At 36.7% G+C, this 15,165-nt stretch overlaps 1 protein-coding gene across 3 annotated transcripts in view; it reads left to right on the plus strand.

Moving 5' to 3' along the window:
* Positions 1-15,165, plus strand: part of DNAJC24 (DnaJ heat shock protein family (Hsp40) member C24) — a 35,121-nt gene that overhangs the window by 13,701 nt on the left and 6,255 nt on the right. For all 3 annotated transcript variants that reach the window (XM_051620196.1, XM_051620197.1, XM_051620195.1), the window contains exon 3: positions 12,231-12,369. In XM_051620196.1, coding sequence (XP_051476156.1) covers positions 12,231-12,369 — 139 coding nt within the window. The remainder of the gene's footprint in view (positions 1-12,230; positions 12,370-15,165) is intronic.

Consider the following 15,165-nt stretch of genomic DNA (forward strand, 5'->3'; position numbering starts at 1 on the left):
TACTTGACTCAAGTTGGAGGTCTGCTGTGCTGGATGTTGTGTGCAGCAGTGGTTATCTCTGGCCTGAAGGTATGGAAGAGATTAATGACATGTGGAAAAGCATCCAAGCAGTTGGATGTTGTGTGGGAAGCTCAGATTGATACTTGTGTAGCAATTCCTGATTATGGCAGACTGTAAGGAGGAAAAAGAGAGAAGAATGGACATGGATTTCATCAGCTAGTTGATCACTAAGCAATATTAAACAGCATCATAGAATGCATAAGGTATAAGAAATTAGAAGAAAAATGTCTTGTTATTTTTCCTCAAATGAGGAACTTTTCCTATGATGCAGAATCATCCTGGGGATGGACAGTGGAGGCTGGAATAGGTGTCAAAGCAGAGAACAAGAGCAGGTAGCAGAAGACTAAGGTTTGTTAAAAAGCTCCAAGATTGTTGGTGTTTTGGAAAAAAAGGGAGATGGATTGAAGTCATGAATCAAGAAGATAAATTCCTTGCTCTTTTGTTCAGCTGTCTTTGGATAGACATCCTTTGGGGGAGTTGAAATCTATATGAAAAGACTGAATGTCATGAGGAACTCTTCACTTTCTGTTTCTCCTCTTTGCAAGTGGAAAAAGCAGGCTACTTCCATGTTCCCTGCTAACTTCTGCCAATTGAGTGAACGTGTTGAAAAGATTGATTGTGGGCTTGGAAGGCAAGTTTAAGACCTGGAGTCATTCTTCTAATGGATGTGAACAAGTTTCACATTTCAGAGAGAGAGTGCTTTGTTGCAAAATAAATGAAATTTTTTTAAAAAGCACCTTCAAAGTAATTTTGGTTTCTCCTGTTTAAGATAAGGCTGCACCTCTTCTTTTTTTCTTTTTTTTTCCCCCCTTCCTTTTCCAAATACTTCCCCTGTGAAGCTTTTCAGTACTGAATTGTGCTAGTTACTTAGCAGGGGACAGCTTACAAAAATGTGAACAAGTGTGGAACCCGACCTATTCAATGTCCTCGTTGATGTGAGTATCCTAATGAAGTGCATCAATTACTTTCCTGGTATTTTTGCAGGTGAAATCTGTGTTCTGTATTTAGCCCATTGAACATAAACTTGCCTGTCACGGTCTTTGCTATGATATGATCGTATCCGTTCCATTTACAAATCCTGTAGGGGAGGAAATACGGAAGAGATATTTCAAAACAAAAGGAACTTTTTAATTTGCTTTGGTCTCCGGTTTTGGTCGTGATAGGAAGTGCAGAGAAACAATGAGATGTTTGTGGTGTGACCTTCTAGTAAGCATTAGGTGGCAGTAGTGTGTTGTATTTGGCAGCTGCTTTGTCGTTTGGGTTTTTTTTTTTTAATCTTCTGCGGTCTTCAGTGCAGTGTAATAAATGGAGAAAAACGTGTATTTTATTTCTATATAGTTTTTATAAAATGCTGGTTTATGGTTGGTCTGACGGTATGTGACTGTAAGGGCAGCTGTTGTTTGGACTCTGTATCCATAGGTGGGATCAGCATGCTGGAGTGTCTGCACAATATTCGTGGCTTATTTTCTGGTACACAGTATCTAACAGTGATAATAATGACTGCAAATATTCTGATGAGAAGTATGCTGTTAATGGCTGAGTTTGGTTTTTCAGCCTTTTTAATAAACTGCTACCATTTCTAAATGTAATACAGCCTGTTAGATGAAGCATGTTTTTATGCCCGTGTTTGTTTTTCAGTCTAAAGAGAGAAAGTAAACTTAAGCTCAAGAGAATGCTGGTAGGAACTTAATTAACCTTCCAGTATAGAGGTGTTATTGTCACTTCAGATCTTAGACAAGTGTGGTTACCTTGTGACCCTTTTGGAGGTTTTTTTCCCCTTCATCCTTGTTTCTCATAGGTAAAGGGTCTCAAGGAGTTTGGAACTGGTGTTGCATTGTATTAATTGGGCAGGATGATCAATTAATAGAAGAAGAGCAAGAAAGTGTTGACAGAACATGCTATCTAATTAGTACCTGATGAACCATGCAGGCCACAGAGTCCAGAGTGTAATGTTGCTTCAGGATAGCTCCTATATAAGACCTTTATATACAAAATAAGCCAGGAGGAAAGCTAAAAAGAGTATTTCAGCATAGTTCCAGTGGAGGAAGTCTTCATTGCTGAAAAACTTCACTTTCCACTGTAAACCTGGGGAAAGCTGAGATACTGAATAATTCATTGTAGAAACCATGTATCAAGCCTGTATTTTGTACAAGTCTTGCTCTTAAAAAGCATGTGGTCTTTCATTTGTTGAGGACTTTTTATTTTATGTAAGAGGTGATCTGAAAATTATGGAAATAGATGAAATAATTTGGGTTTTTTTAAAATAAAACTAGTTTTTCTTCCTACTTTCTGGAGTAGTAAGAAAAACGTACTAAGACAGCAAGATTTCCTGAGGGTTCATGTGATAAAATTGCAGGCAAATAATTTTAAGTGAAGAGCAGGTAGCAACACAGTGCTTTGAGGTTCCATCCTAACTGTTTTTTTTATTACATATTAGTTTGTAACAGTTTTTCAGCTGAAAACTAAGGGATTTTGAATTGAAAAGCACTTTGAGTCTAGCAAGGTAGTACTGCCAGAATTTTTGGTTAGTGGTAATAAGGTTTTTTTTTCCATTCGTTTGTATAAATATATTGGTAATTAATTAATACTGCTCATTCAGAAATTCTCCCTCCTTCCATGATAGAAGTGTAATGTTTACATGTTTAAACCAAACGTTTTTGCAAAATTAAGCTTGGCATTACTGAAATAAACTACTTCCTGCTTTAGAATACAGCTATTGAATAAATCACTTAAATTTTTGTAAAATACTGATGTGTTGTTTGTTTTTTTTTTATCCTGCCCTAATTCAGTTACTTCAGCTAGTGAAGCTGGAAAATGGCTTCTTTCTGTGACCTTTCAGTGAGTGCCACAGGGTGGGGGCCAAGTGCATGTTTGTCACCTTTTTTCTTGACCAGCACAGGTGGTTAAAATGTGCATTTCTTAAATTTAGCTATAAAAAAATTTTCTAATTCCAATTTAAGAAACAATTTTGTAATTCGATACTTGTTCTGATTTGAATCTGTCAGAGAATGGTTTTTGCAAGGAAGAGTTCAACCCCAAAGCAAAACAGGCTGCAGAGATTCTAGTCTGTATATTGTGCTGCCCATAACCAGAGTAAACAATCAGTTGGAGCTGGTGAGCTGGGTTGCTCAGATATTACAGTCATATACATGGTGTAGGTGATATCAGATATGTCTTAGTTCTATTACATGCTAATGGGGGTTTGTAACTTAAAGTATTCAGTGTGACAATGCAGGTAAAAGTGTTAACTTTCTAAGTGTAATTATATATAGTTCCTGGCATGTTGTAATTGCATCATATGTTTCCTTTTTTGCACTGTGCCGACCAAGGGAGATTGTTCAGCTATATATTTTGGTGCTGTATCAGCTGATCTGGAACTTTGAATATGTGCTACATAATTGGATTTAAAATATTGCTACAAGCAATAGCATAGAGCTGGAAATGTGTGCAGTTCTGCTGGGGCGTGGGGGGATGAGGGGAGCCCACTCTCCTATACCATCCTTAAGCTCAGCTATAGTATTTCAGATACACAAGTTCAGTATCTCTGATAGTTCTAAACATAAATTTGTTGAGCCCTGAGACTAACAGAAGCAGGATGCCTACTTTTTTTGATAATGGTCATGAGGTCTGGGGCCTTGGCCAGTCACTGTAAATCGCTTGAAGACAGTGATTTCAGGAAGGAACCCTTTGTCAAAAACCCAAAGTGAGGATGAACATGGCAATGGACACAAGGTTTTTCCCCTACTTATCCCACCAGCCTCACGTTCACAGTCTCTGGGATGAGACTGTCAGATTGGCACTTCTGCATCAAAGCAAAAAAACTCCTCTGCTTCCAAATGTAATCTTGGAAGGAGTAGAGATGCTGCTCTGATCTTAGTTGTCGAAACTTGATGACAAAGCTACGGGAATATGAAGATTGAACACTGGCTTTTTTGTGAAGACGGGGAAAAAAATGAATACAGAGAAAGACAACCTACCATATTATTTTGATTCTTGAAATGATTTGGTTGATTTCTGAGATATTTATAGATAGGGCTTGAATATTGTGCTCATGTGGCCAGATTAAAGAATCTCGTTGTAAGGATTGTAATTTCTTTGTAAGAAAAATACATCCAGGTGGTGTGTGGATAACTAGAGAAACTGATGCAATTATATGACCCAGTCCAGCCCTTGTTTAGCAGTTAATTTCTCCAGATTTTTACGAGCATTTGGTCAGATCTACACAGATTTGGTTGTTGGTTTAAATCTAGCCAAGCCTGGTGGTGTCTTAATTGCTACCACAGAGCAACCATTTGGCCTGTGTGAGATGAATGTTGTCAAGGTACCTTCTGCAAGGCGGACATTCATCCACTGGGAATGTATCAAGAAAGTTTTCATTAATTGGTCCCTTTGTTGGCATTTGTGGCAGAGCGGCCAAAAACTGGGTATGAACAGACACTCTGTGTCAGAGGGTGAGATTTATTGGCAAGTCCCAATAAAAACTGGTATTTACTACATATATTGTAATCAGAGGCAAAGGACTTTCCTCCTAAGAACAGCCTGGCATTACATTTACTCAGATTTTTCTTTTTTGCCTTTTTTTTCTTTTTTTTTTTTTAAAAAAAGTAAAAAAAAAAAGTGACAAGAACTCCGAGTACAATTGGAAATTAAATAGGAAATAGCTGGTTAATATTTTTCTTCTTAATGTTGACTGTCTTGCAGCTTTCTTTTAATATGATGTGAAGTGTTATGATGAGCTCTGTACAGACAAATTTGCATGGACCTATGAATATTTCTGTCACATGAAAACACTTGACAGTTTTTGTCCTGACCTCGTTAGCTTAACCTGTAGATAATAATTACAGTGGATAATGTATAAATGTTCTGTAAAGCATGAGAAATGTTTTTAAATACAGGCTGCAATATTGATATTCTTACATTCATGTTAACTCTTGCATTTCGTTCTTGTTGTTTTGTTAAAAGGATGCACTTCATTATATTGCAAGGAACATACTGGTAATGATTTGTTCATTTTGTGTTAGTGCAACACACTTGTTTGTTGCTGAAATTGGTATAGACCAAGACTGTCTGTTAGGCTTTATGTTCTGCTTGCTTATGCCTGTTTTTTTTAAAAAAAAAAGAATGTAAATGTGTATTGTGTAATAAATAGAATGATGGTCTAGACTTATTAACCAAATAAGCTGTCATTTATTAACTAAGAGAGAATTCTGATTCTGAAATTTGAATATATTGCCTTTGTTATTGAGCTTTTGCTACAAGAATAAGTAGATTGAACTACCCAAATAGTGATAATGTGATTCTTTTAAGTGCTTGGTATTAATCCATGCAATTCCAGTCTTATTCTATTGGATTCTCAGCCACGAGTCTGGCAATGTTATTTGAAAATAATGGCTTGGATTTCTCTCTTCACCCAGCTGCTTCCAGTGTTTCCCCCTCTCACTAGCTTTCTCTTCTGAACAGCATAGCATCTAACTCTTGTGTCCTCTTGCTGTCACTGATTTAACTCCTCTCAGCAGAAATGGATGCCATTGATGGGTACCTGCTGGAATCTTACACTAGCCCATGCTTATCCATGGTGACTTTCACTTTTGCAATGTTAATCCAACCACCCTTTGCATACCAGTTTCCTGACTCACCTCTTCTGTTTGCAAATTTAATTCAGTTCTGTCATTCATCAAAAGTGGTAGCTTCACCAGATAGGGAGCAATGATCTATTTGTAAAGCTTGGGTTGAATTCCTCTTCCCTTACCATTACTAAGTGTCTTTCACCACTGTTGCTTTTTTTTAATATAAATGGAGACATTTTTTACACATTCCAGGAGGTTTTGGTGTTGTAGTGTAGATCATGAATACTGTGGCTTCTTGTTGCTTTTACCATGACAAAACAGAGGATAATTCATACTTGGCTGGAAATCTTACTTGTAGCTGCATTGCATAGGTACAACTATGTGCCCAACATGGAGAAAGGGAGAAAGAGGCATGTTAAGAGATACTAAGTTAGTTTTAGATGTTACAATTCTATCATTTACTCCTACAGCTTAGATTTAGTGTTTAGATGTAGTTCCTACAAAAGCACGAGTACTCAGGAACTTAGGGCACATCTCTAGCTTTAAATATAGCTTGTAAATTTAATTTAGCGAGGCAATATCATTAGATTGTAGATCATGTCAGAGGTAAAAAACGTTAATAAATACAATAGTTTAGAAATTTACAATGCTGTAACTGTTGGTAGTACTGACTGCTTAGTGGTTACCTTCTGACTCATGATAGTAAGTTCAGAATAACTTTAATTTTTCACCTCGAATGTTTTCGTCGTTGTTCTATGTCTGTCTTTACTTTTGAATTTTTGAACCTTAATGATTTTGCTTATGGGGGAAAAAATAAATCTAAAAGGTGTACATTAAAAATGTCTGTAAAAATTTCTCTGAAGTAATTGTTTCAGGAGAGAAGGGCAAGATTTAATGCAACCACATTGTGGTTCATCCTTTTTATGTTACTTTTTATTTGCTGCTGGAGGCTTCTGCAAATGTTTGGCAGCTTTGCATGAAGTATTGGAAAGAAGGAAAGACAAAGCTGTAGAAAATGGAGGGTAGTCCTTATTTCAACCCTGGAAAAAAAATTGGAGCTGATTTACTTCATTTTTATCAGTCAGAAAGTTTATATTTTAAGTAAGCTTACTTAAAGCCTGTGTAATTTCAGGAGGGAGAAGTTCATGGTTATCTGTGAAATACGTAGTAGTAAATGAAAACAGTTGTAACTTAAATTATAACTTAAGTAAAAATTTGGGAAAAGTAGTAGTTTTCATTGAAAATAAAGCCTCCTGTTTTGATGTATGGAATTGGGGATGTCGTGCATCTTTGGGTTTTAAAGTGAATGCTGCTAGTATGGAAGGCACAATAACCATGGTAATGTATTAAGTAAGAAATGAAAAGGAATAGTACTTTTTTAACCTTTTCTAAATAATCAGCCTTTTCACTTTGCTAGGCAGAAAAGTGGTTACGAGTAAAACCTTGGCTATATTAAGTGATGTAGTTACTGTGTATTCCACAGTTCAGCAAGAGATTACAAATTTAGTGTAAAACCTATGCCTGGATGCTTTACCCCTCCCAGGGAGGCATATGAAGTTGATTCTCCCTGGGTGCTGTAAACTCCTTTTGAAAAATAAATTTGTAAGCACCAATAAGATATGTACATTAAATTGAATTAACTAGAGGTTTTCTGCTTGCTAATTTGAATTTGGTTGAAATCAATCAACCCTATTACATTTATTGCTAGTCAAGCAACTCGTACAAGTGTTAGGAAGAGAGGGACCTTGGTGTGTCATCTCTGTGTTGCTTGATTTGCTCAGCCAAAGCTCAGCCAGCTCTTGTAGCTTCTCCTCTTGTGGTATAGGAGTTCTTAAGGTCAGTTGGCATGGTTATTGAGATGTGATACCATTTCAGTTATTGACCAAATGGTCCTTATTAACTTCCTGGGATTGAAGTCCAGGGATTAATTTATGTAATTCTTAAAAGTTCAGAAGGGACCAAACTTCATGGAGTATAACATAGGCAGAAATAAAGAATATAGCAGTTCAGCATACAATAGTGTCTTCCAAATTCTTACACAACCCCTGTGGGTGAAAAACATAGATATGGTACACTGGATAAATAAAAATGTGAATGTGTAAATAAAATATAGGCTGGAACTCCAGTAATTTTCAGAGAGTCAACACTTATATTTGGTGAATGCAACAACGTTAACACCTTTTCTGACGCAGAAAATGTTTGCTCAACTTGTTTATTCTTTGTTCTGTAGTAGGTACCAAAGGCAATAGATGAACGTACTAAAATCCAATTAGTTTACCTAAACTAACGTGTTGCTTGAAAAATGTGTACATTTTTGGATAGTTATATAACTATGAACTGCACCAGTGTCTGTGTTTCAAAGTATATTTGCCAGGTGATGTGCTATTCCCCACTGTACCCAAACTGCTGAAAAGTACAGTCTGATGTATGTTAAAAATAAGGCAGTTCAATGCAGTTGTTTTAGATAGGTATAGTAATGATAGTGTCATTGAAAAGGGCATGATGTTAAGTTTGTATTAGTCTGCTTCTCTGCAGCATTAAGCATTTCACTAACTCTCCAACATACAATGTTTAAAGCGTGTTTTTTATTTGACCTTAGGACATCAGGGTTTGTGCTTTTTTAGAATTTATCTTAGTGATTCTAAAAACTAAATCTAATCTCATAACAAAAATTTTAAAATTAACCCTTAAGCCCAGAGCCAGAGTCCTCAAGAAATACTATGACAATGTGACATTTAAGATAAATATCAGAGAAGCAAGCAGTATTGTGTGTATGTGTAAGGCATTTTTGTTAACAGATGAACTAATATATTTCCATTATCAATCAGTTTATCTTTTAACGTTCACAGTAACTACAAAGAATCATATGCTGTAAAGTGATATAAATTCCAGACAGTCTTTAGTAATGGAAATATGTTAGCAAATTACTTCTAGTAGAGTTATAAAAAAGGAAAACAGTATTTGACATACATCTCTAACCTTCTTGCTCCCTCTGTCAGACTCAGGGAAATATTCTTTATTGTTTTATAAAGTCCTATTAAGTATTAATATGTTAGTAAAAATTATTACTGTGTTCACATATCAAGAGGAGTTCAGCAAAAAGCTATTTTTATGAAATTATTTCTTCTTTAACATGTTACACACATGGAGTCAGAAAGACTTAAATATGTGCAGTAATACAGCTAAAAATAGTGCTCAGATAGCAGGTATGAATGACATGAAGATAATTTGCACAGATTTTGAGAAGTGGTATTGCAGAAGACATTATGGGGCTCTAACATTGTGAATAAGAACTTCTAACTGGATGCAGAGAGGGAGAGATGAACAATAGTTCAGTTTGAGTAGAAGGAGACAGGTCGAGTAGAAAACAGGCTTGTCTGTTTTCGTTATGGAGCTTGTACACAGTTGCAGCTGAGATTAACCCAGAAAAAAGGCTGAATGGGAAAAGAGGAAGAGATCAGAAATGTGCATAATTTCACCTCCCTCAAAGCAAACCCAAACTCCTGGCTCTGTTGATGCAGCTGCTCTGAAGGATATGCTGGAGAGGCAGGAGAATCAGAAGCAAGAATATGGTAACCAGGAATGAGGGAAGATACCAAAATAGAGTATGGTTGATTAAAGGACATTAGAGCACTCTCAAAACTTCAGCTATTAGTTGGTTGGTTGAAAGTTTGGTGAAGTTGGTTGAAGTCTGGTGTCCTCTCTGGTTGGTGTCTGAGCTGGCTGAACAGAGTCTGAAACAGCTGGAGAGAGGCCACCATGTTTATTGTCTCAGAGCTTGAAGAGAAGGGTATGGGCGGTTGAATCAAGAATGGATTTTTGCTACAGACAAGTGTACTTGGATTCTTGTTGGCAACCTGAAGAGTAGGAAAAGGGAGTCACTGGGTATAGGTACATAATGAATTCAGATGAAATGGGGTCACTGGAGAAAAAAAAAAAGAGATCAAAGTAAAAGAGGAGAGGTTGGAGAATTTTAGTGTAGATGTAGACCACTGAAGGCATCAGATGGTAATAAAGGAACAAGACCAACACAGGAAGGAGCAATTAGTTTCAGAAAGCATGGAGACCAAAATGGATGTGTGTATAGTTTTAATTACTAGGTCTCCTATGCTGTAGTTATTGTCAGTGCCACACTTACAGGAAATTGTAGTCTTTCAAATATCAAAATTGCTCATGCTACCAATACTTTGTTTTCCAAATCTATTGCAAAGAGGTTAAAAAATAAATTATAAATCTGAAGAATAATGAATTTTCTGCATTATTCAAGAAATTAACAGAATAGCCTTTTCTGCATGGATTATTATTAATTTTCCAAAGCACTTTTGTGAGAATTGTGGCTGTTGTTCACTGACTACTTCCCGTATTGTACAAAATTGGTTTTCAGTCAAAGTTTTGGTGCAGCAAAAGAAAAGCGTGACTGATTTTGTGGGGATGTTTTCTCAACATCCTTGGCAGGAGAGAAGTCAGCATTCTTAGTGCTGTTTCAGGCAATTGGTCAGGAATGTTTTCATCTATCTGTAGGAAACTGATCTGAGGAGGTGTGGTCTTGTGGCTAATCCAAGCATGTAACCATATAAGCATCAGTTTTCTGGCAGTGCTATTTAAATCTAGCTAAGTCTCAGTGGTGCTAAGTCTGGTATAATATTCCTTGGATAGGCCTTTACATTCTTTTGGATGTAAGGAGGGTGCTTACAGTAGCATCCAAATGGAGTGACATAAACATAACTCTCATTTTAGGTATTATAATTAACTCTATAGTATTTGCATTGTGTCCAGATTTTAAATACAGCATCTGAAATATTTTAAAATAATGAAGTATCATTTTTTAGATAAAATATTGCTTTGAGGAGTAACTGCTGGATGCAGGCCTCAAACATAATTGTTAAAATAAATAACATTACTAAAAGGAAACCACAAGTCTTTGATATGATCTGACTATAATGCCTTATATGCTTAGTAAGCACTGATTTATTGAAAAATGACCTCTCACAAATGTGGTGTAAAATCAACCACCAAAGTTAAAATGCTATTAAAATTGAAATACAACTGGAAAATCTAAGTTTCCAGAAAAATGGCTTTTAATAACTTTTTACAGTACAGCATGATGTATGCTGACAGAACACTGAATTTAGTGCTTACCAAGTAAAGGTATAATTATTCATTATCTAATAAGCTATTTAGCATACAGTGACTTAATACAAAAAAAAGACATTTGTGTACAGACGTTATACTTCAGGTTGCAAGTACATTGGAAAAATGCCTGCAGAAAATGTTGAAGCTTAGTATTTTGGTCTTGGGTACATTCTCGTTGTACAGGGGATTTATCCGGGTCATACCCATCAGTGCAAATGACAGTTACATCCATCAGTGAGCAAACAGACTCCAGGAGAAGTGGTCCTTTTGAAATGTTTTATTTTATAAAACATACATGACATTAGTAATCTTTTAATTCCTTTCCAAAATTAATTCTAAACTAAACCAAAAACATTCAGTTAATCAGAAATCTGCACTAACACTTGTAGAATGAGTGTCTTAAGTCTTCAGTCTGCCCTATGTTTCAGTGCCTCAGCTGATGCTAGTATAAATGGCAGAAGCTGAAGCTCCAGAATAAGGTGTATCTTGATTTATAACACAGTTAACAGGTGATAGGTCTGATTACATTGCAAGTTTCTCATCTTAAATGCTGTTTTCTGTTTGCCCGTCACTTACACTGAGCAATTTAAAATACCAAAAAAAGATATTATTTGAGATTAATTAAACCTGCAAGAAGATGGAGCTTTGAGGGTTCCTTTTCAATGGCCATTTGAACCGTAAAGAAGTCAGAAAGCTCTGTTCAGAACCTGTAGTACAAATGGTAAAGAAAACACGTTACCGTTATAGTTATTAATTCCTGTTTAACATGTGATTTCTTGCAGCAATGTCCTTGAATAACCATTTCTTAACTAAAATGACACAATTTTGTAGCCAGTGATCCATGACTTTAAATATTTGGAAAGGCTATGGATTTGCTGAACTGAAAGAAATTAAAGAGGTTGAGGCATATTTTCAGATGTATTATAAATTCTATTTGATGTTCATGTATATTCTATTTACCATATAAATAGTAAAAAACCAAAAGCTAGATACATGTAATACAGCCTTCAATTTACGTGTAATAGCCTTAACTAAACGTGGGTGATATTGTTTAAATCAGCCATGTGTAATATTACGAGAGCAGCTCCTCTTGTTCCTGGGTTGTGGTCCTCTGCATGTACCTATTTCTGTTTGTGTAGTCATTCTCTCTAGGTAAATTGTCCATAAGACCAATGATCCTATCAGCAAATTATCCAGAAAATGCCGTCAGTGCACATGTGACATTTGTGCCACTGGTGGGTTTGTTGCCATTTCAGTGGTCTAATTAAATTGGCAGTTTTCTCTTGTGCCCAGCATCGTTGTCTCCCTTCCTTTGGCACCTTAGCTCAGACCTTCTCCTTTTCTCTGTCCTTTTAACTGAATATCACATGCATTATTGATTGCTCCTCTTCCACCCTCCTCGCTTCCACTCCCCTCAACCTTTTTTATCTTCTTTTTTTTTTTTTTTTTTTTTTTTTGTCTGATTGGCAGTATCATCCAGACAAACAGAAGGCAGATGTGCCAGCAGGAGAAGTGGAGGAGCGTGTGCAGAGGTTCATCGAAATTGATCAAGCGTGGAAAATTCTAGGGAACGAAGAGACAAAAAAAGAGTATGACCTGCAGCAGCGTGGTAGGTTCCTGCCAAGGAGTGCTGGAGTGGCAGCAGCTCTTTAAATAAGCAGGGTCTGGGAGTGGTAGTTAAATGGTATTTTAAAATGCTGCTTATTGCTGAACCAAATGTTTTTCACTCCTGTCCTACTTTCAAATGTGGATCCATTATTTAGAGCTTTTGCTACACATAAATTAGCTAGTGAAAACATTGAATTGCTTCCAGCAAAACATTAGGTGGAGTTATTCCTAATAATTTGACTGAATATGAAATTTATACTAATTACAGACCTTAACCCTTTTTATTTTATTAAGGCAGCGTTCTTAATTTTAAGTCCTATATTGCATTTTTTTGCAGTATCTTAGATAGAGGTATTAAGCCATTTATACCTAGTGCTCAATGTGTGGAGGTTTATAAACGCTTTGGAATCATTAAGACCCATCCTTTTTGGTTGTGTGTGTGTTATGGTTGCTTTTGTAATTCATCTGTAATCTAAACTAGTCTTTTTAAAGCAGGTTTATAAATAATATTCCAATATGACACATTAACTAGGCAGCTCTAGCATGCATTTCTTTTTATACCTCTCAGAAAATAGCTTCTTAAAACAGTGACAGGCTGTTGTGAGAAAGAAAGGGGGGAAATGTAGGTCAGGTCTGTCACACATGGGCTACCATTACATGAAGTGATAGGCTGTCTTTCTGCTCTGGCCTCAGGATAGGAGTCCCTCAGCCTTCCATTAGAACCTTCAATAAATGTATATCCACCCTACATGTTAATGGGGGGAGTCAATAATAGTGTATTGCCTGTGGGGAAAACACTCAGTCGCACTCTGCAGTAACACACTCTGGTCCAGCATTGACGTGTAGCCACCACCACTTTTGAATGTGTCTGATAAAAGCCCACTGTCTCTGCAGCTTGTTATTGAATTCTCTTCCATTGTACATTGGCACACCATCAGACCTTTCTCTCTTGTGCTGATTTTTAACTCCCCTGCCGCTGCGGATACCAGAACTTTGAGAGACAAAGGCTTAGTCATTCTGGCAGATATGCATCAATGCGGGATAAAGAGAGTGATATATAATTGTATATAGCCAGTCTGAATTCACTAGTTAAATAATCTTCTATTCCAAACTTCATGTGGGTTTTGGAAAAGAGAATGGATGGCTAAAAACAGAATTGCTGAATAAATATTTTAAAAGATGGAAAAAAAAAAAAAAGATCTTCTGCTAATTTGTTGTATGACCATTATTCAGATAAAACTTAAGTGAATTTTTCATGTCAGACTTATTTTTTAAATGCCTGAATGTGGTGCCAGATCAGGAATTTCTGCTACCCAGTGCTCTCATCCTGTTGTACTCATAGCATTGTAGCATCAGCTGTGTCTTCCATTTTCTTAAATTGTTCATGTACAGGAAAAAAAGAAATATTAGAGATCAAGTTAAAAGTCTTTTGTGTAGCTAGTGAGTTTTACCTAAAGCTTAAATGCAGACTATGAAATTCCATTTTGCTTGGATCAGGATAATCCAGTGATGCTGAGAGCCACATCAAGATTTAATAAGTTACTTTGTTTTCCCAGGGAATTTAAGGACATTGCTATAAATTAGTTTTGACACCCTTTGAAACCATCTCAAGAGTCTGTATAAAAGACTTAGTAAATAATGAAAACGAATTGTACAGTTATTTACACAGGTATTTAGTAATGGTACAGCAATGGGACAGACACATCAGCATAGAAGGTGCCATTTACAGAGGAATGTGTGTTTCAGACTAAGCCACATGTAACATACATGTGCAGTGTTGCTGCATCCCTTACAGCATGTTCCCTGGCAGCAAAATGATGGTGAAATAAATTCTAGTTCTTTGAATGCCTGTCAAGCTGCTTCTGAAGTCATGATTCTAGACAAATTTGTAGACACTGCTGTAAAAGCTCACAGCAACAAAGGAACTGAGACAGCAGAGAAGGGCAATAGTGGTAAGAGAGATAATGCAGCAAGTTAGTCTGCAAAGCCTAAGAAGCAGAATCTGAAGGATGCCAGTGTGCATGTGTGTGTGGCTGCCAGTCAGCAGGAGGGCCCCTGCACTGTAGTCCTCTTCCCATTTCACAGGTTGTTTATTTGTATGTACCTTCTTATGTTATACTAACTACATTTTAGTTACTTGGCTCAGAAATTCAGTGGCCAGAGAAGTTCCAAGCAGCTGAAATTCTGTGGGGCTCTGTGGGTTTAATTTTCTTTTTATTTCAGTTGTGGAGAATAACGAGTGGATGTGCTTTTGTATCTTAATATTGCTTTTCTCTGAAGGTATGAGAGTGACAGAGCACTGGAACAGGCTGCCCAGAGAGGTTGTGGAGTGTCCTTTGCTGGAGACCTTCAAAACCTGCCTGGACAAGTTCCTGTGTGATGTGCTCTGGGTGACCCTGCTCTGGCAGGGGGGTTGGACTGGATGATCTTTTGAGGTCCCTTCCAACCCCTAAGATTCTGTGATTCTGTGGTATCACAATGGTCTCCTAATTTTCTGTGCCTTCAGGGCACAGTACTGAAGAGGAAAGGACAAACCTCAAACCGTTTAGAGGTTTGGCTCAAGTACTTATCCAAGCTCCTCTGGTCTGGAAATCTTACAAGACCTGCCTTGTTGAATCTTTCCTGAAAATTTTTCCAATTCATTGTTTTGTCATATCTTTAATGACATATAAGAGTACCCTTTTACAATGGTGAATCTTTTGCTTTCAATGCCTCTGAAAAATTTGGGAGATGGAAAAAAAAAAAAAAGCTGCATAACAATTTGCCTATTAAGAATGGATTTAATTTTTTTCCTCAT

This window comes from Apus apus, chromosome 5, assembly GCF_020740795.1.
Source record: "Apus apus isolate bApuApu2 chromosome 5, bApuApu2.pri.cur, whole genome shotgun sequence".
NCBI lineage: Eukaryota > Metazoa > Chordata > Aves > Apodiformes > Apodidae > Apus > Apus apus.